We start from the raw sequence: 21899 nt of genomic DNA, 5'->3' as shown, positions 1-21899 counted from the left end.
AAAGCTACTAAAGACGCCAAGAATAGTAAAAGCACAAATGAGATTATAGTCAGTGTAAGTTTTCTGTTTCTGCTGTTTAGGTGGCCTGGAAAGGCCCAGGGATGGCCTTGAAGAGCCCGGCGCTTCAAAGGACGAGGAGAGACTTCTGATCTTGTTTCGGTCTCGGTGTTTATTAATTGTTTATCTAAAAGATTTTCTTTCAGCCCGACAGAGGTCTGCACAGCAAGTCAGCCATGGGCACACTGCACCAGCCCCCAGGCGATCACTTATCTTTATACCCTAAGTTACGTGTACAATATTTATCATTCTTCCCCAATACCTTCTACCCTTATTAACCGGTGCACTTTTAGTAATAACCAATCCCAAAGTGCCACCATCACCACAGAAGATGGAGGCCAAGAAGAAGAAGAAGAAGAACAGGACACGCCCCAATTCCTCCATCTTACTTCTTTAGACTCCCCTGTACCAAAATCCTAAACCCTGTGTTTTACACTCTAATGAACTTATCCCTTCACCATTCACCCAGTGGAATCCTCCCATCCTCATACAGGTGTCGTCTCCTGTGTAGGATCAAAATCCTGCCACCAGACACTTCTGGCAACATTCCAGGACTCCCGAGCCCCCCAAGGGTGGTCTCGGCCACTCTGCACCTCCGTCCTGAGGTGCTGAGATCCCACAAGTCAGCAGTTTAGGTCTTAGGGACAGGTTTTGGTGGTTTGTGTTTTGGTGTTTTTTTGGTTTGGTTTGGTTAGGTTTTGTTTTGATTTTTTTTTTTTGGTTGGTTGGTTTGGTTTTGGTTTTTTTGTATATTTGGGGTAATTTTGTTTTGGTTTGATTTTTTGGTGGATTATTTTGCTTTCTTTCTTTTTTGTAGTCATTTTGGTGTGGTTTTTTTAGGGGGGGGAGGTTTTGGTGGGTTACTTATTTTTGTAACTCAAGAGTATAAAGGAGTGAGATGAAAAGTGTAAGGGGAAAACCATGGGTGTGAGAATGCAGACAGCAGACTGAACCATGTTTTAGTAAGCCAGCAATATTAACAATAAGAAAACTGTGCTGTGTGTGAAAAAGCAATGGATGATGAAGCCTAACTACACAGCTCACTCATATTCTTCCTAAAGTCCAGTTTCTTTTGATAGGCACATGAAATTGAAGTTACTACTATTGTGGAGAAACAAAATAACACAGAACAGTCCTTCAAAGCTTAAATTCTCAGCTTGCCGTCCTGTTTTGTCTCCCTTCTAGAGTCCAAATCAATAGTTGTCTTAATAGTCTTAATGACAATCAATACATAAAAAAATAATGTTATGTTAAAAAACCCAATTTCTTTACACTCACACTTGATGCATCTACTCACATGGGGACTATGAGTAATGGAAAGAAGTTATCACCAAACAGGAATGCTTAATAGCTCACATAGTTTGGCAGGGCTAAGTTTATTTTAGGAGTATGGGGCATCTCAGCACTGTGGAGCACTACTGACTACATCTCACCCTATCTCGGCTGCACAGACAATGCTGCAGGGGGCTGACAAGGAGAGTTTCCTGCAGTGGGGCTGGAGCAAATATCCAGGGAGGGATGCAAGAAGCGCAAGTGCTGAGGGCCTGTGGCTGGTGGAAGAGGCCACAACAGACCAGTCAGGTAGGGACCATAATGCACAGATCCCAGCCTCCTGCTCTGGAGAGACTTGGTTGTAGATTGAGGGACTGGAGACCAGGAAGGAGGCACAGGGGTGTCTTTCTTTATTTCATGAATCAAGAAGTTAAATATTGTTTATTGGTGAAAAATTAAATTGATTGTCTTGACAGAAAACTGTTTTGTTGCCCATGACACCTGCACAGGCTTTACTTCCTCAATTTGCACAATGCTCAGGGTACAACCAGCAAGAATAGGGACTTACACAAGGCAAAGCTGTGCTATACCACTGAGCAGTCCCGCTTGGCCAAGGTCCTGCTCCTTAAAACAGCTGATAAGAAAAAAATGTCAACTGGTCTGTAGCTGGGCCTGTAATTGAGCAATCTCCTCCTGGAGAAAGTTTTTGAAACACCCACACTAAGGAATGCAGTGTCATCGTATTATAAGAATAAATGCAGGCAAGTGTAATGGCCTGAAGCAAGAGTGATCTATTTTATTGATCCCTAATGCACAGCTTTCACTCTGAAGAACGTGTAAAGCAATAGGCTGTAATAGCCTGCTCTCAGCCTCCAGAGAGCAAGGGAAAGTCATTGCCAGGATTTATCTTTGGGAAGCAAAGAACTCATAACCAGCCCTGAGGGGTGAAAGGCAATCATACAAAGCCTATTGGTTACTTGATAATAAAATGTGACGTTCCCAAATGTGCCAAATTATAGCCTGTTTCATACTAACAATATTATTCACTGGGGGTTATGTGAAGTTTCTCCTCATTAAGGTCAGAGAATGGCCTATTTTTGCATGTCTGAAGGCAGGGAAGATGGTCTGGAGCAGCCTGAAGAATGAAAACATAACAGATGGAGGGCTGAGTTCAGCTCACAGCCACCTAGGTCTACAATATAGAGAGAGATTTGGAAAGAGAGCTGGAGGCTGCATATTTGAAATTTGCCACAGTGTGACATGTTTTTACATGTCATCTCTGTGACTCCTCTCTGAACCACAGCTGCCAGCTATGCCAGAGAGCTGGGCTTTTGGGCTGCATGATGACCACTGACTTTCCTGCTGTGGTGCTCCCATCACCTTCCTGGAAAGCAGCTAATGCTCACTCTCTTCCATAGAAAAACAGTGTTGGGACATCATATGTGCTGTGCTAACTCTGGGTTTTACATACCAACACTTTATTTTCTGTGGAAGCCATAGAACTTTCTTCTCCTTCCTCATACAAATCTTGTTTTGTCAAGGTGGCTGTATAAATAATTCTTTAACCTTCTGTTTGTCAGAGATTTTAATTTTATGCCAATGGCAGACTACAGTGGTAGTGTAGCTTTAGTAGGCAAAACAAGCTAGGCATCCCCAAATTTTTAATGTAAGGCACCAGGGAGACAAACACTTTTTACAGAAAGTGATGTTTAAATATCCTGAATATAATGATGCACCACAAGCTATGTGCATGTAAATACACTACATATTGGTTCACACTTCAGAGATTAAAAAGCACAGTATATAACTGGGGATATGAAGTAGGGAGTTAATGCTTTCATGCTTAAAAATGGCCCTCTAATGATGGATGTAGCAGTGCTTTCTTATAGGCCTCAAAAATGGCATTTTTTTCTTTTAATTTGAGGTCATAGTTAAGCCATTTTCACTTGGGACTTAAGGACATCCTCAGCAGAGCCTTGGAAAGAGTTTGGTGAACACAGAAGTTTTTGAGCTAAGTTGGGGACTGATTCTGAAGCTTCTGCTTAAGTGAATTGTGCTGTTGGCTTTTTGAAGGTCAGTGATATAAGTAACATCCACAAAACTAGACCTGTTGTATGAGACTTCAGTAATGTATTGACAGGGTTTTACAGTGTCTGCATCAATTGAAGAAAAATCTGTTTTCTGTCAGTCAAGCAAAGCTGTTAAATCAGATCACATCTGCTTCTATTTTTTTCACTGGAGAGAATGGCATTCTTGTCACGGCTGCTAACAGAAAATAGTTCTGGTTTAATATGATTCTTCTTTTTATTTACTTTTGTATCAACAGGGGAGGCTGGAGAAAAGGGGGAGAAAGGTGCTCCAGGTCGTCCAGGCAGAGTTGGACCTCCAGGAGAAAAAGGTAACTTTGATTAAGAAGATATTTTGGAAGTCATTCCTGAGAAAATGCTGCTTTTTCCTGTGAGATAATGAGAATGGGGGTCCTTGCTCCCTTAACTGGGTGACCTTGGCCATTCATCCTTGGCCATTTCTGCTTAGTGCTGTTGTGGTTTAACCCCAGCCAACAGCTCAGCCCCATGTAACCACTCAGTCACATCCCCTGGTTTGGATAGGGGAGAGAATCAGAAGGGTAAAAGTGAAAAAACCATGGGTTGGGATAAAGACACTTTAATAGGGAAAGCAAAGGCCACATGCACACAAGCAAAGCATAACTAGGAATGAATTCAGTGCTTCCCAAGGGCAGGCAGTGTTCAGCCATCCCCAGGAGAGCTGGGCCCCATCACACATAATGTGACCTGGGAAGACAAACACCATCACTCCAAATGTCCTCCTGTTCCTTCTTCTTCCCCCAGCTTTACATACTGAGCACATTGGGGAATTTCCCTTGGGTCAGCTGTCCTGGCTTTGTTCCCTCCCAGCTCCTTGTGCACTCTCAGACTCCTCACTGGTGGCGTGGGGTGACAAGCAGAAAATGCCTTAACCCTGTGCAAACACTGTTCAGCAATAATGAATGTTTCTGTGTTATCAACATTGCTTTGGTCACACATCCCAAATATAGCACCCTCAGAGCTACAATGATAAAAATTAACTTAATTTAATTTAGCCAAAACCAGTACAACTATATGCACTCCTTTGTAGACTAAGTATTTTCTTCTGGTTAAAAAGATATATTTTGGAAATAAAAAAAATCTCAGTTTTTTAAATAGGTCTCTGTGAAGAAAGGCATCATAATATCTCCTTCATAACTTGCCTTCTGCAAATGAAAACCTCAGATCAGAGGGGAAAAATTCACAAGGCTCAATTTTCTTGTTTCTTTTTTTTGTGAATTTAAACACTCACAACATCTTAATTAAAACCATTGAGGGAACGCAGTAAGCCATAATAGGCAAAGATGAACATGAGTGTTCCCACGTTTTTTGGATATGGTGAAATGGTGATAAATTTGTTTGCATTGTAGTTCAAAAATATTTTGAGCTCTTGAGAAGAACGGTGCTCAGCAGTATTCAGTTATGCAGCTGAGGAAAACATAGCACTCTGTCTTGCAGGAAATTCTGTTTTTTTACATTTGTTTTCCTCCTGAAGAAAGGAGGAAATTTGACCTTCATAAGTTTTCCAGGAGGTTTGTATTCTGAAAGGTTGAAATTAGCAGGAGTCAAATCCTTTGATTTCAATATTGAAATTAAAGATTGACATCCCTGTCATTAGAAGGTTAGAGTTAGCTTTTACTGAACTGAGTTTGCAATCTTTCTTTCAAAGCAACTATAGAGATAATTTATACTTCCTTGTGATGATGCATGATCCATTATGTTGTTCTTTTAGGCAGTTACAGAAGTCTGATGCTGATTACCTGGGGACCAAAATTCATAGCTAGAGCTCTTCCTCCTACAATACATTTTATAACTTCCATGAAGGGTGTGTGTGTTCAGTCAGTGTATTTCCCTTATGTAGACATATTTTCAAGGATGACTCTTAGAAAAAAAATATTGGAAACTAAAATTTTGGCTCCTGTAAGGCAATGCAGCCTGAAGTGTAGGTAACAGAATATTTTAGGTTAAATGGCTGTCAAGAGCTCATCTAGTCCAATCTTCTGCTTTAAACAGGGCAGACTTCAATATCAGAGCAGATTTCTCAGGACCTTGTCCAGTAGACTTTTGAAAGTCTCTAAGGATGGAGATTCCACATAAATTTTAATCAGACTGTTTCACTGGTGTCATTGTGAAAGACCTGTTGTAGTTTGTAATCAAGGGCATCTTTCTCTTTCTCTGTGTATCTCTGAGAAGAAAAGGCTGCATCTTCTCTTGAAACTGCTTGTAAGTAGAGAAAGTCTGCAATTAATTCCCCCTAACCTTTCTGTATTCCAAGCTAAGTAAACCCATCTTCCTCAGTTGGACTTCAGTTTGCTTCTCATGTATGAGGGCCCAGAAGTCTCTGGGTCCTCTAAGACAAAGGAGTTTTTTACCCAGCTGTGAGCCAGAGTTCATCAAAGTATTGCAGATAAGGAATTTAGCGTCTGGCTGAAGCCATGATATTCCTGCCAATGCGTTTCTGCAGCTTGTCCAGCTCCTCCTGACTAGCAGGGCCGCCCTCCAATGCACCAACCATTCCTGCCAGCATGGAGCATCTTTTACTTCTTGTTGGAGAATTTTGCTCAGACATGGCTTAAAGAAAGAGGCCATGAAAATATACAGCTGATGGAAAAGTAAAAAGCAGCCATAAAGCATCAGTTCCCAAGTATTTTTCTGTAAATAATTAGGTTCTCAGGCACATTTTTTATAAACAGTAGGATTCTCAGACAGTCTTCTCATAACAGGTAGACATTCTGTCCTTGGCTGCTCTGGGAACAGATATAAAGGTTTTGAGAACTTTTCATATCACGGTGAGAACAAAAATCTTGGTTTCAATAAACAAACCACAGGTATTGAAAACAAAGGGAGGGGTTAGCATTTGCTCTGTAGCCTATCGTGAGCTCGAGTTTTGCAATATGTATGATCTTAATTAACACGGTTATAAAAACGTGCCTTTTGGATCAATAAATCAGGAGTCAATGCTGATCAACAAAGATGGGTCGTCTCCCTTCGCTTTCAACAACTTCTTCCTCCCTTTCAGCCGTGAAGGACTCCCTAGCAGCTGCTGGTTAGACTTTGGGGCTTTGCAGCAGCCCCAGCTAGCCCTCTCAGCAGCCCTGAATGCCTCGTGGGCAGGACCATGGGCCCATGTACATCCAGGGGAAGCAGTCCCTCACTCAATTTTCAGCTGCCATGAGTAGCTTGTCCTCCCCAGATCTTTGCTACCAGACGTGCAGAACTGGGAGGCCGGAGAGCAGCCCTTGCCAGCAGAGACAAAGCAAAGAAAGCACCAAGTGCCTCAGCCTTCTTTGTGTCCTTTGGCATGAGATTGTCTTGACAACTTCTTCAGAACCCCTCTCATCACGCTGTCCTGTATGTTTCTATATCTTGGCATATTGTCATGTCACTTCAAAATGCTTTGTCCATCTGAGATGTGGAAGTACACTTTTTCAGTCAGGGCAATCCATGATGTGGCACTTCGTTTATTTATTTTCTACTGTAAAATTACTTTTGTTTGAAAAAGAATTCTCATGAAGTAGGCCTGATTAATGCTAATAACAGTGGTAATTTTCTAGTTTTTCATACCTGCAAAAGTCCAAAATTCTGATGAGACTGAAAGAAGAAACACTGAAGTGGAAACACACTATGAGAAAACATGAATGAAACAGAAAAGAGATTAAAGAAAATTGAATACTAATGCATGCTGTATCAGTATTTTTCCAGTTAGTACTTTCAACTAAACACAGGCAAAATTTCTTGCTACTTCTGTAGCAATATATTTTTCTGCTTTCCTTTTTGCATACAGAAATTTCTACAAACAAGCTCTTGTTTAAAGTAAGTCCTAATTAACTAGTCATTTCATTAGTGCTCCACATTTCGTAGATATTTGTCTTGATCAACTCCTTTCCACAAATGCTTTGTCAAAGGAAATAACACAGATACCTTAAAAACAATTTGGATTATATGGCACCACTTTTCATCATGATACTACATCCAGTACACTTTGAAGGTCACAGTGTTGACCGGATAAGCAAACAGACTTCACAGATGTAACTTCTGGTCTATGGAAAGGACGCAGAAGAATATCCAACTTTGACCTGGAAAAACCTTTCAGTTTCTGGTTAACCTCCACAGATTGTGTGTAATGTGCAGACCTGTAGCTGACTTCATGCATAAATACTTTTCTAGACTCTCAAGCTGCATGATACTGAGCACATTCTCTTCCAACAGACCAAGGATTTTCCTATTTCTAATCCAGAAGATGGAACATTGAGACAAAAATAAAATATAACAATATGTTTGGCAAAAATAATTGTTCCTTCATTTTGCATTTGCCCCTAAAACCACCCACAGACAGCAGCCCTGCTTCTATGCAGTAATCTGTTGAATTTCAGTCAGTGTGTGAGCATGTGTTCAACCCCTTGTATTTATCTTGAAGCCTGATAATTTTGTCTTGGTCTAATATTTGGGTCCTTCTGTTGATGCAAGCTGCTGAATTCCATTTTACTTTTCTCCTCTTTGAGTAATTGATGGTTTACATGAGGGAGAAACTGTAATCCTTCTGCCACATTTGTAGCGTTTTCTACTTTTGGTCTTAATTTACATCATCAAAATCACACTAATCTTTTTTCTTTTATTTTTTTCTTTCCCCTTTCTCTGTTTCATTTTCTAGAACGTTCATCTAAGAAAATGTACTCAGTTTCTTTGAACTTCATAGGTGTATAATAACCATAAAATAGCTTACAAAAGAAACTATCTTCTTATGGCATATTTGACCTGAACAGCTCAAGATCAGAAAGTGCAGCAGATGTTTTTATCATATCTTTCCTCACAATATTTTCAGATTTTGGTAACTCAGAAAAATTAAAAATTAAAGCTTTCTGGTGCTTACCTGAAATTAATCTTGTTCTGACTGTCCTGATGCTTCAGGGTGACATCAGAGATACTGATGTCTTTGGGTGCTGATTAAGGTTAAATTCCACTTACTTTCCTCATTGCTTTTAATTAATTGTATAGGTCAATTATGATGCATGGCATGTCAGCAGAATATAAAACTGTGTTGGCCTTATGTAAAGCATGGGGCACTGGGTTGAGTACAATGGCTGTTTCAGATTAAAGCAGTGTAAATTTTAGGCTGTGAAGTTCGCAGAATTAACTTTCCCACTTGCACTGATGGCTGTTCTGTGCTCTCCCATGTTGAGAGTAAACTCAGTTATTTAACTGAGTCCTGGTGCAGTCTGTGAGGCCATAATTTCCATGTTTTCAAATTCCACACGGGCAGTTCTGTACCAGTACCATTCTGTGAATATTCCCAGAGTGCCTTACAGCAATCAAAATAAGGAGGGCAAAGTGGATTTACACTTGGAATGTAACATTAAAGGAACAGAACATTAAAATTATGTTCTTCAAGATATTTCAATTTTCTTAGAGCCATAACCATTTAAAATGTATATTATTTTTGTATTTTAATTTCAGCCTTTATACATTGTACTTAATTTATATACAACTATAATGGTATGTGATGCAGTCTGACATACTGTTCTTGGGCTTGGAACTCAATTGTCTCTACCTTTGCAGTGTTAACACAGTGATTTTGGCTTTTGCCAGCTAACACTTTCCCAGGTATATTCTGGGAGCTAACACAATGAGCAGCTTGCAAGACTATCTTGGCTTGAAGAGTAAGACAATTTAGTATCATGAGGTGTCCCATTCTTGACTACCTGGTTCCCACTGCCAGGAAATAATCCCAGGCATTTAGTTTACTAATACAGCCACAGCTTCTTAAGTAGACGAGAAGACTCATTAATTTAACTGGATTGGAGCCAGAGTGCTCAGTCATTTGTATAATCAAATTCTAAAAAGAGGTAATAATATCTTAATTTATATTTTATTATTACTGATTGCTCATTAATATGTAATCAATCAATCCTTTGCATTTCTGAGTCAATTTCTACATGAATTTATTGCTCGCTAAGGAGTGCTGCAGGCAGTATTCCATATAAAAGTCCTGACATTGACAGCTGTGAATGCACAAAGTGGGTATCTGGTTCAAAACTGTCTTTCAGTTCCACCTGAACTCAATAGGATTTTGAGAAAATACTGCTAAACTGAGTGGACAAAAAGGTGGCAGATGGGCTTCAATGTAAATAAATATATTGCCTGGGGAAATCAGGGATGCATGATTTAATCTATGTCAAATGATGCCAAAACCCCAAACTGTCACTTAAAACTCAAGGATTGCTCTGAAGTCATTAGCAAGAGTCCCAAGGCCAACAGAACACTGCCCATCATCACAGAAGGATGACAAAAGGACAAAGGACAAAACAGGAAGCTTCTTTTGCAGCTGATCTTGTTCTGTACAAAGGCCTGACATGCACTGTCTCAAGAATGTTCTTCTGGCCTTTGTCTCTCAAAAAAGACTTGAGAAGTAAGAGATGGACACCAAAATGTGAAAAAGAGGAGGCCTCATAAGGAGAAACTGGACAGACTGAGACTCTTGTATCTGTACAGAGTAGTCTGAGGAGGTTATAATCAAGATTACAGAATCACCAGATCCCATCATACCTGACCAGGAGGCCCTCTCTGAAGCTGCTGGGGACAGATCCAGCAATTTCACCTGCAGGTAGTGGCTGTGGTTGTGGGATCTTCGTGGACTGCACCTTCTGCTGCCATCACAGGAAAAAAAAAGGCTTGGGCTAGAGGGGCCACTGGTTTGAAGAAGCTTGGTAATATGTTGTTCACATAATTCTAGTGAGATAATGTTTCATGAGGGCTCTTATTTTTCTTTGCTTGCCTCCACATAGAAACTCATCCATTCAGGAATGTACTGTACTATTTTGGCTTTGAATGTACTTTTAAATCCTTTAAACATTTCTGTGCCTCTCTAGATTGGATTTTTTCTCACTAGCTTTAGCTTCCTTTGCAAATTTTCTAACTATTCTGATTATGATACCTGTCTAACATGAGTGGGAGGGATCCCTACTCAGAGGTGTTTATTTTTCCATTGCCTACTGTGGGAGTTTAGATAAATATCTTAGACTAAAATCCTGAACTTTAGGGTGGCTAATGCTGGATGAAATTTTTTTGCCCCAGCTATATAAAATGCCCCCTGTGCTTATGCGCTGTTCATTCATGTAAGAATATCTGTTTAACATTGTTGGTGACACAGATGGTGGGATCGAGTGCACCCTCAGTAGGTTTGCCAATGCCACCAAGCTGTGTGGCACAGTCAACACGCTGGAGGGAAGGAATGCCACCCAGAGGGACCTGGACAGGCTTGAGGTGGGCCTGTGAAGTTCAACAAGACCAAGTGCAAGTTCCTGCATCTGTTTTGGGGCAATCCCAAGCACAGACTGGGCAGAGAATGGATTGAGAGGAGTCTGGAGGTGAAGAATTTGGGGGTGTTGGTTGAAGAGAAGCTCAACATGAGCTGGCCATGTGCCCTTGCAGCCCAGAAATCCAACCACATCCTGGGCTGCATCAACAGCAGCATGGGCAGCAGGTTGAGGGAAATAATTCTCCCACTCTACCCTACTCTCATGAGAGCCCTGGCTCTGGGGCCCCCAACATAAAATGGACATGGACCTGCTGGAGCAAGTCCAGAGCACAGCCACAAAGATGATCAGAGGTGGATGGGACACCTCTGCCTTGAAGACAGGCTGAGAGAATTTGTCTTATTCAACATGCAGAAGAGAAGGCGCCAGGGAGACCTTAGAGCCTCTTCCAGTAAAGGGGATCTACAAGAAAGCCAGAAAAGGCATGTCATAATAGGACAAAGAAGAATGGCTTTAAATTGAAAGTGGGCAAATTTAGGTTAGATATAAGGAATAAATTATTTACTGTGAGGATGGTGAGACCTTGGAACAAGTTTCCCAGAGAAGCCATGGATTCTCCATCCTTCAAAGAGTGTTCAAGAGCATGTTGGATGGGGCCCTGAGTAACCTGGTCTTGTGGAAGATGTCCCTGCCCATGGAAGGGGGTTGGTACTAGATGATCTTAAAGGTTGCTTCCAACTCTGCTCATTTCATAATTCTATGATAAGATGTAACTTCTTGTAGCCACCTACCGAGAGCAAGTTCCTCAGTAATTGGTGGTTCCCTCACCAATCGCTGACCTTCATTAGTGTGGATAATTTATATTTTTCAGTGAAAAGCAGTTCTGTAGCCTGTTGACATATTTGGAATTTTTTGATTTCCAGTTGCCAATAGTTTTTTAAAAATGAAGTGTCCTGAATGCAGATTACTACTGTAGCATCATTATATCCTTTAAAAATATCATTCTCATTCAAGTCAGGCAATCTATTTGCATTGGGAATGCTGACTGCTGCAAGACTATTGAGGTGTACTGGGGGAAAGACTTTTTAATCTTCATCTATATATTATGTTCTCTTCCAAAGTATCCTCTGCAGATTGCTGTTAAAGATGGCAGTAGATTCAAGAGGCCTTTGGTGTGGTTTGGTACACTTCTACTTTCCTTGTTAGGTAGGTGTCTGTGATGTCCTCTATGTCAAATCATGGATTTGATTTGATTTGTCTTAAAATCCTTAAGTTTGGAAAGAAAACCACTGCTGTCTTCTTTTTACCATGATTCGATTAAATTTGTCTGTGACATGGTGGATTTGCATTTCTGCTAATTTGTCTTTTAGATGCCTTTTTATTTTTGAGGTAGTTTTATACCTTCTTGTCTCTTCCAAATAATCCTGATGAGATTGCTCATATTCTGTGACCCCCATTTATAGTATGGCACAGAGTGCAACGCCTCATTTTTTCACTTGTTTTGCAGCCCACCATTCGTCTCTGGAATTTTATTTCTTCACTTGTTTGTGGGCCTGAAAAAGCCACCAAGAAGATAATTTAGAATTTCCTTCTCTTCAATTCCTTCCCAAATCCTTTAAATCTTCTATAATTGGTTCCAATGCATGCCACCTTCATCTGAGACATGTCAGATGACTTTCTTCAATTCTTTATTCACTCTTTGTGCTTGATTTCCTATTTTTGGTCTATGGAGACTTAATTTCTTTTATTGTCCCAATTTCTTTCCAGCTATCACTTCCCAATTTCGTTAAGACTCCTCAGACTGCATTTTTGACAACCATAGGGCCACTAAAAAGGGCTTTACAAAAGGTATTAAAACTTCTGAAACCCTCAAGGCAGATGGGTTTCTCTTGAAACTTTGTGATTTATTCTGCAGAAGAAGCAGAATAAGCAAGCCCCTGGAGTGGAAGCAGGGGTTAGTCACTGTAAGAGAAACCCAAGTGTGAACAATTCTTTTAATGAGGAAAGGAGATTTAAAGTATGTCTTCATTGCTAGAGATAGCACACCTTCCTTTTACTTCTGAGCAGAGCACATGGGTTTTACTGGCTGTGACTGAGAAGCAGTTCATTTTCTAGGCAATGTCTACAAGAAAGAAAGTGAAATAATTTTATATATTTTATTTTATTTACAGATTAGATCAATGAGTTTATTTAATTTCAGGTATAGCAGCCTGAAAAGAGAAAGAATTCAAACATCTGATAATCTTTAATGTGGTAATCCCAATTCAATAATATGCAAAACAAGAAACATAATTTTCAGAACAACTTGATAAACTGATTACAATCTGGTACTTCCAGTAGGAATAGATAAGAGAAATATATTTTTGTTTTCTGGTGAAAGCCTGTGTCCAGTGGTGTCTGAATTTGATACTTGTTAGAAACAAAGGAAAATGATTGATTGCAGGACTTGCCAATAATTAATCATACCAACAAACCACTCACATTTAGCTTCTCTCAGTTCAGAGGAAATGGTTTCTTTCTGGCTCATGCCATCAAGGGACAAGGGTTGCTTGAGACTTCATGGAGTAATAGATATAACATCTCTTAGCCCACCAGTGATCAGTTTATATTCTGAAACTTGTTATTGATTTCACTTTAAGTTAATGGTAATGACAAAATGGCTAATAAAATTATCCAGCTTTCAAAAATACGTATGTCTGTCCAAATGCAATAGCAACAGGGGGCAGCAGATCTTCAGTTGTCATGGATCCACAGCTGAGGCTGAGCTGTGACAGTTTGCACGAGTCCAGTTGCTGGATCCCTCTGGTGCATTTTCCTCCTAGCTTGTCTCATTGTTTCCTTGCACCTGTGTAGCAGACCAGAGCATAGCAGATGTTGCTTTCAGCAAAGAAACAATCTTTTCAACAGTCATTGAAAACAACTTCATAAATATTTCCTAAAGCAGTTTTGGGCTTAGATTTCTGCACGACGGGAGCCTCAGCAGGCATTCATCCCTGCAGCCCCTCCATACCTGCTCTCCTCTAACAGTGTGGTACAGAGGGAAACCTGTCTCATATGACAGTATTTGTGTTGTATAAATAGGTCATTAAGCCCAAAGCCAGCCCTCAGTTACAGCAGAGTCTCTGTCTGAGATGAAAAGTCAGTTGTGCTTGGATCCTTTAGGTCTTCTCAACTCCATAACAGTTTTAATCTGCTGATCCATGTTGAATGCAACAATCCTCTGTATTTTCGACATAATTCTGTCATGATCCACGGAAAGAGTTTGGAAAAGCTTTTCCACTGGTTTTCAAACAAGAACTGTTGATAAGTACACCTTCATGCCTTGTTAATGTCAATTGTGTAGCAAAGATAAAATCACTATCTAGGTTGCTGTATGTAAGTTCTTCACAAGGATTGAGCTAGGCCTCTGGAGTTCAATGAATATTTGGGGTATAAAATTTGTTCATTTTAAAAACTGATATTGCAAACATAGTAAAATCTGAATGAATCAGACTACATTGCTACCTTGTGCCTTTCATCCTTCTGTTATGTATAGGAGAAATGGGGGACAAAGGACAGAAAGGCAGCATAGGACGTCATGGAAAAATTGGTCCTATTGGTTCAAAAGGTAGGTTTAATTCTATTTCTCCATTTGTGTTTCAGGTGAAAAATATGCAATCGTTTATGTTTGAGAAAAGTTTAGCCACTGAAAAATGGCTAACAAGTCTCACAGTGTACCTTAGTAGGAATTTTCTCACACTGTAGTCAGCCAGGTCAATGAGATTTCTTAAGCAGTTACCTTTGCTGTGGCATCAGCATATTTAGTCTTAAAGCACTGTGAGTATCCTGGTTTGAGGATAAATAAAGAACTTTGCACTGTCACACAAGTGTGGACAGTTAAAGAAGATGGGAAGATGTGATGTACTTTGGCAGACTCTTAAGAGTTAGAAGATGGTTGACTACTCCATAGGCTTCCTGTGTGATACTGGTTAAGTCATTCGGACCAGCATTTACCTAATAATCTAGATCATGATTCAAAATTTAGGGAAATCCAGCCTTTTTCCCTCTACAGCATCTGAATTTACTGGTTCTGTGAAGTTTATGAATGTCAAGAAGTGGATATTGGTGCATATTATTTGGGTTCAAGTTTCATAGTTATGGCTGGCCTTTATTGTGGAATAACTGGGACAGAAAAGTCTTTATTTTTGCTTGGGCATATTTCTACTTTCCACGTTTGAATTTTACTAGTGAAAAAATAGATAAATGCTAAATGAACTATTGACAGAAAAGGCAGCATTAACATTATGTTATTTTTCCTGTCTTCAGGTGAAAAAGGAGATAATGGTGACATAGGACCACCAGGTCCTAATGGTGACCCAGGTAATCCATAACACACCTTGTTTATGTGAAAGACATCACTAAAAATACATCTGTTTACATACTGGGGGAAATAATGAATTATTTTTTTCATTGGAACTGTAATATTTCACTGTGATATTTTCAAACGGCTTAAAATCATTGAAGTTGCAGCAGTTGCTGGACTTGTAGTGTATATGCTAAAACAGTATCTCATACTATCTCTGAGCTCTGAGGCATAATCTCTCCAGAAGCCTGGTGGGAACTGAAGTCAGACTGTCTGCATCATTCATCACCAGGGCAATGGGATATCTCTGCATATCTCTCTTTGTGTTCCAGTCAACACAAAGGAGCAGGTTGGATGCTCCTGCTCATCCATGGATTATAGTTATAGGAGCAGGAGATTGTCAAGAATACAGATCGCAGAATGGGTCAGGTTGGAATGGACCTCATTGGGTCAGCTGGTCCAACCTCTGCTCAAGCAGGGTAATCCCAGAGCACATGGCTCAGGATTGTGTCCAGACAGTTCTTGAATATCCCCAGGGATGGAGACTCCACAACTCCTCTGGGCACTCTCTTCCAGTGCTCAGCTACCCACACAGTAAAGTTCTTCCTCATGTTCAGGAGGAACTTCCTGTGCAATGTGCAGTTTCTGCCCATTGCCTCCTGTCCTATTGCTTGGCACCACCAAGCAGAGCCTGGCTCAGTCTTCCCGTCACCCTCTCTTCAGATTCTTATATGGAGGTGCATGGATCTTCCAGAGGTGTAAAATATTTTAGGGAAACAGCCTAGCATAAGTGCAAGCCTTGCAAGAGTGGCAGGTTTGGATTGGACTGAATTAATCCCTTCCTGGCAGAGTGCATTGGGGGTGCACAGATTAGATTTCTCATGAGAACATTATTTGTCACTGTAATTCTTGAGCCAGCGTGCTGTGCACCTGGCCAGCATGCACAGTTTTGCAGGACAGGTACCCTGTGCTTAGACTGACTTACACAACTGAGCAGAGTAATTGGGTAGTCCAATGCAGATTTTTATAATACATACAGAACTGCAAACTGTAATAGACGCAAATGGTAATTGATCCTCATTTTGAGATTTGTGGCCAGAGATGTAACGATTATTCTTTTAGTATTCACATTCAGATTATCTTTGTCAAACCTATACCCTAATTTGGGTCAATAGACGATTTTCTAGTGTCTAATTTTATTGTCAGAAGTATTGTAAATTCTGTACTTTCAAAAACACAGACCTTCATTTTGCAGGTAATTATGTGCAATATGTGCTGGAATTTTGGATCTGCTGGGATATATTCCTTGTGAAGAACTTGCAAACAATGTTTTTCCTGTGAAAGAAATCATCGAGAAAACTAAGGAAAATAATTTTACTGAAAATGGGAATTTTTGGAAAACATTTTTAGTTAAAAAATATTGTGGGTGTTTTGCAGAGAATATCTATCTGTGTTTAGGTTAGTGCTAATTATTCAGGATGGAAGATTCAGAGGAAGTGAACTGATCTGTTCTGCACAGGCCCAGACACCCCTGAGAATCATGTAATGGTGCAGGGTAGTGAAGGCTCTAATTTTCTTTCTGTTACTTGCAAGACAGCTTTCTCCAGAGCTGCCACGCTGGGCCTTTTCATAAAGATAATTGTTGAAATTAGGTAGCTTTTTTATTTGGGTGTATCTATATCATTTCACAGGCATCCCTTGTGAGTGCAGTCAGCTAAGGAAGGCTATTGGTGAAATGGATATTCAAGTAGCCCAGCTGATGACAGAACTAAAATTCATAAAAAATGGTAGGTTAATTTGATATAACTACTTTCCTTTCTTTTTGCCCCATTTTATCGGTGTAACCACTCGTAAAGAGTGCCGCCATTCCACCTCTGATTTGTGAAGCTCTTTTGGGGTGTGCAGTGACTTGGTTTATAGAAATGCGAGTGCTCACTTTTCAGCACTGCCCTCCCCCGCAGCTGTCGCCGGCGTGCGCGAGACCGACAATAAGATCTACCTGCTGGTCAAGGAGGAGAAGAGGTACAAGGAGGCCCAGCTGTACTGCCACGGGCGAGGAGGGACGCTGAGCATGCCCAAGGACGAGACTGCCAACAACCTCATTGCCTCGTACATCAACCAAGCTGGGCTCACCAGGGTCTTCATTGGGATTAACGACCTGGAGAAGGAGGGGAATTTCGTCTACTCCGACCGGTCGCCCATGCAGACCTTCAACAAATGGCGCAGCGGGGAGCCCAACAACGCCTACGACGAGGAGGACTGTGTGGAGATGGTGGCCTCGGGGGGCTGGAATGATGTTGCCTGTCACATTACCATGTATTTCGTGTGTGAGTTCGACAAAGAGAATGTCTAAGCTGCTCTGCTCTTTCTCTGTTTTAAGAAAAATGTTTAAGACGATGGTACAAGTTACTCCATGTTTATAGAGAACAAGTGAAGTTCTGCAAGTATGCGGTGTCGGAGTTGTACAGCTGTAAATACAGTTGAGGTATTTCAAATATCAGAATTTACCCTTCAGAAGGGAAGAGCAGTAATAAGGCATAGCTTGGTTGGCTTTTTTTTTTGTAGGAAAATATATGTGTTTAGATAAAAATGTGCTTTGGGGCTAAATTTTGCCCTTACAACAGTTAACAACTGTGATTGCATGACTGTAAGGGAAGGCAGAATTTGGCCTCTAGTTTGAATGGTAAGAATTAGGTTCCTGATATTCTTTTATCTTAGTAAAATTTGTAGTTATAAAAGCTAATAACTTGTAGTGCTACAGGGATATTTTGGCAACAAGATGTATTTTGTATACTCCAGTTAATAAGTACAAATATTAATCAGTTTTTTGAATGTTACAACATTTGTTGTTTCCAAAGCAAACCAAAAGTCAAGATTCCTACCAATTTTATAATGTTTCTTCATTAAACTGTTCACAGATGTATGACCAAAAAGCATTTAAGTAAACTGAATTTTAGTGCTGTGGGAGGAAAAAGTCCAGTGAAAGCTGTCCCGGCCCATGGCAGGGGCTTGGAACTAAGTAACCTTTAAGGTCTCTTCCAACCCAACTATTCTATGATTCCAGGCTTCTATGTTATGAAAATTCTTATAATTTAGTACTTAGAGGATTTCCATCCAGATGGTGTTTTGGGGTTGGCTAAATGTAAAAGTAACAATTTGATTTTCTTCATTCCTCAGTTGAAAATGATTCAGTGCATGAAGTATTTCAGGCCCTAAATAATTTCCTAAAGTAAATGTTTCACATTTCTTTAAGATAATCTTGGTCCATCTTGTTACAAAACAAGCAAAATTACCAGCCCTCCGCAATTTAAGGCAGACTTCATATATATGCAATAAGCTCATGAAAACACATTAGGGATCAGTTCCTTTTAGTAAAAAAACAGTTTACATGTTTACACAGATTGTTAAAACAATCCCCTGAAAAGCAGAAAAGTTTCCAAAATTTTCCTGTGTATATAGCAATAATAAATATCTTTGCACATATAGTTTATGTACCAAATTTACAATTGCATGTGATCGAAAAAGGGATGTAGATTAAAAAAAAAAAACAAACCCAGAATAATTTCACAAAATAAATGATTAATTACTTTAAATCTTCCCAGGAGCCAGTTGCATGCCACCTCATCTCACTGTTAGGCATAGGAAAAACAAACAAACAAAAAAAGCAAAATCTCTAACAGTGCTTCTTTAGGAATACCTTGCACAGTGTTTTAAGCTAATTTTTAAGGATAAATGATCCTTGCATAACATTCTGGTCAAAATACATATCTGATCATTATGGCAGATTGATGTATAGGGTATCCACAGTGGATTTGACATGTGGTCCCAGAGATTTCATTACAGCAAGGAAACTAACTCATAAACTCTGCTGTGCTGCAGCATGTAAACAATCAATGACCATGCAATGTTGTTCATATCCACAGACACTGACATTATTTGATTTATATACCTAAGAGAACAAACTGTTTTGTTTGATATATTTACTCTGTAAATCTCACTCCTTTATATATATGTTTGCTATTAATTTTGAAGATTACTAGCAGTACTATAGTATCCTATAGTATTTGATTATCAGCCCAGCTCCAGAGAAATCACTCAAAATTAATGGCTCCTTTGATTGCTTTCTTTTCTTTTAATAAAGATAGGTATAATACCTGTGTGTTAGTCATTCTTCCAACTGCATATTGAAATCTATTAAATAATGTGAATCTCTTTCTACAGTAATATTCAAAGACTCTATAGAATTTGCAGGGAGCTAACAATTCCAGTAGAGCAATTTGTTTAGAGTAGTGCTTTGAATATCATGATTGTTTCCTGCCTGCTATAGAAATCCTCAGAAACCATTTAAATCTCCAACATACTTTTGTCAAATCATTGTTGCTATATTAAAACAGTCCAAACCTGAGATACAGATATTTGAAGCTCCCTCATTATGTGTGCTGTTTTTCACCTAGGTTTTGAAAGTTTCTGTTGTATTGTTCAGTTTCCTCAGAAAGATGAAAAGAGGCCTTTTAGGGAGATAGGAAGCTTTTTGAGATGCCAAATGCTCCTATTTTAGCTGAAGTCACATCAGGTTTTAAAGATTTCCTAGATATGTGTAGCATTTAAACAGTCTCAATTTCTACTAAAATTTAGGATAAAAAGTAAAAGCAATGGAAAAACATTTCTTTTTCCTAGTTTTCATGTTCTTCAGGATATTTTTTTTCAGTGCTTGATATGTGAGGTAGAAAGTACATTAGTTTCATTGTCAGATACCTGTATGCTGGCTGCAGCAGCTTTTATTTCACCGTTTGGGCAAAGGGAGCAAGGCCAGTGCGTAAGGTCTGTAGCTGTCCTGCAAGGGGCAACAACAGCACATCTGATATTTACCCCTTTGAGGAGCTGGGTGGGAAATGATGGAGGCATTGGAAATGAATGAGCCCTTCATAATTTCTTTCACCCTCTAGTTGCTGATGCCTGTAGGTAGACCCTTGCTGGAGGCAGAAATCAATGTTGCATGTAGTGCTCAGCCTGCAAGAAGCCTGCTGACATGCTTGGTAAGGTTTCCATTATTCTCCCTAGAATTTGGTACTATTGTTTTTTTAAAAAATAAAATGAGTGATAAGTTAATTTTACTTGGGGTGTTTTCCATGTGCATTAAAACCTGCAATTGTAATATAATTACTCATTTTGTGTAGCTCTGCAGAAGCCTTTGGAACATGTCTGTCTGGCAAGCACAAGTGTTTCTCAGACTACTCTTATATGCTCTATATTTGATAAATAATATTTCCTCATAAATATATGCCCATAGCCCTTTTTATTTTATTCTTGAATAAAGGGCATTCTATGGCATTTAAAAAAGGCAATAATAGCAGTATTTTTTCTTTTTTAATATAGTCACCCATTCAGGTTTTTGAATGACTTCTTCACATAAAATGTGGATTTCATTCAGCTGTACTCTGCACCTTTAGCTGTGTGTTGCAGTACTGATGGCAGGGCAGATGTGCACCGCCCTTCTGGGAGGGGGCTTGGAGGAGATAAAGCATTTAAGTGGCTCAGTCCAAGGGGACATCTTGGGAGAGTGCTGGATCATGTCTGATCCTGATCACCATCCCGATCTGCCACTCCACAGCCTCACTGCTGGGTGGAAAGTGCTGCTCCCACTTGCCTTGTTATTCTGCTCCGCTCCTGGCTCACCATCCCTCGTGAGCCAGCTGCTCCTCACTGTGCTCTGACAGCTGACATGATTATCCCTGTAAATATGGGTTTGTTACAAGTTTGTTAGCAGCAGAACTTCTCCCTGACTGTGGGTTTTAAACAGTCTTATATCACAGAGAAGAACTGTAAAAAAATTAATATTCATATGTGGTATATATAGAGCATCCTTATTCATGTAAGTAAAATGGAGTGCTTCATTTTTCATAAGCTGAGGAAATGCCAGTTCAAATATGATGCCAGTTCATTGTTCATTGTTTTGTTACAGTTCTTTATGAAAAGCGGAAGAAGATGATATTAAAATAATTTTAATTGTAAAATATGATGAAGGTTCATAATGGAGGAAGACTTTTGAAGTAGACATTTTTCAAGATGTTTACTTTTAGAATTTTTCAGAATTGAATTTCCAAGTTCTAAAGCTTTATTTTCACCCATAAAGGGATTTGATTTTTATAATATTGTTAATATATTTTACACCATGTCAGTAACAGTGATCTCTATAATGTTTGATATATTTTACTTTATTCTTTACATGTTGATTTCCAATGGGAACAAGTTATTTTTTTAAGACTTATGTTTGACATACTAAAATAGTGTGACATTGGAATTGTTTTTCCTCCTGGGCCTGCAATGACACTGTAAATGCCTTGAGTACAAAACAATAGATAGTTCAACCTACATTACATAGAAAACATTCTTGCTGATTATGGAAACTATTCATTTAAGTATTATGCCATATAGTTAGTAGTTTATGCGCTATTCCAGAAGTCCAAACCAATAAGTAAATAACATAAATACAAGCCTTTTGAAACCTGCACATCTTACAAATATCCTTTAATCCTGAATTAAAACAAAAATTTGTCAAAATAACCAAAGTAATGCAGAAATTCAGGGTTTCCCTATATCCAGATCTAGTTTCTGTGGAAAACTCAGTGACTTGTGATGATCATGACTGAATCAAATCCTTGAGCAGAGAATTAGCCAACAATGTAATGATGTGTGACTTTACCCTTTGCACTTTCTGAGCTGCATCCCCTTAGCCTTTGTTGGTCCAAGGGCCAATGTCTTTTCGCTGGAGATTCTGGTTTTCAATTTTTGGCTTGCCTGTGGTGCCAACAGGTTCATCACTCTACATGTCTGCCACAGAGTACACACCCAAAATCACAGAAGAGATGAGATTTTCTCCACTGTGGGGAC

At 39.5% G+C, this 21899-nt stretch overlaps 1 protein-coding gene across 3 annotated transcripts in view; it reads left to right on the top strand.

Moving 5' to 3' along the window:
- COLEC11 (collectin subfamily member 11) overlaps nt 1-20059 on the top strand; it is a 46966-nt gene extending 26907 nt beyond the window's left edge. For 2 of the 3 annotated variants that reach the window (XM_058800714.1, XM_058800713.1), the window contains exons 3-7: nt 3656-3727; nt 14202-14273; nt 14972-15025; nt 16700-16795; nt 16970-20059. In XM_058800714.1, the coding sequence (XP_058656697.1) occupies nt 3656-3727; nt 14202-14273; nt 14972-15025; nt 16700-16795; nt 16970-17361 (686 nt within the window). In that variant the 3' untranslated portion in view covers nt 17362-20059. The remainder of the gene's footprint in view (nt 1-3655; nt 3728-14201; nt 14274-14971; nt 15026-16699; nt 16796-16969) is intronic. The other variant, XM_058800715.1, reaches the window with a different exon arrangement.
- The last annotated feature ends 1840 nt before the right edge of the window (nt 20060-21899 follow it).

Source organism: Ammospiza caudacuta, chromosome 3 (genome assembly GCF_027887145.1).
Source record: "Ammospiza caudacuta isolate bAmmCau1 chromosome 3, bAmmCau1.pri, whole genome shotgun sequence".
In the NCBI taxonomy this organism is placed as follows: domain Eukaryota; kingdom Metazoa; phylum Chordata; class Aves; order Passeriformes; family Passerellidae; genus Ammospiza; species Ammospiza caudacuta.
Note: the sequence above shows the minus strand (reverse complement) of the source record. Positions and strands in the feature narration are given on the sequence as shown.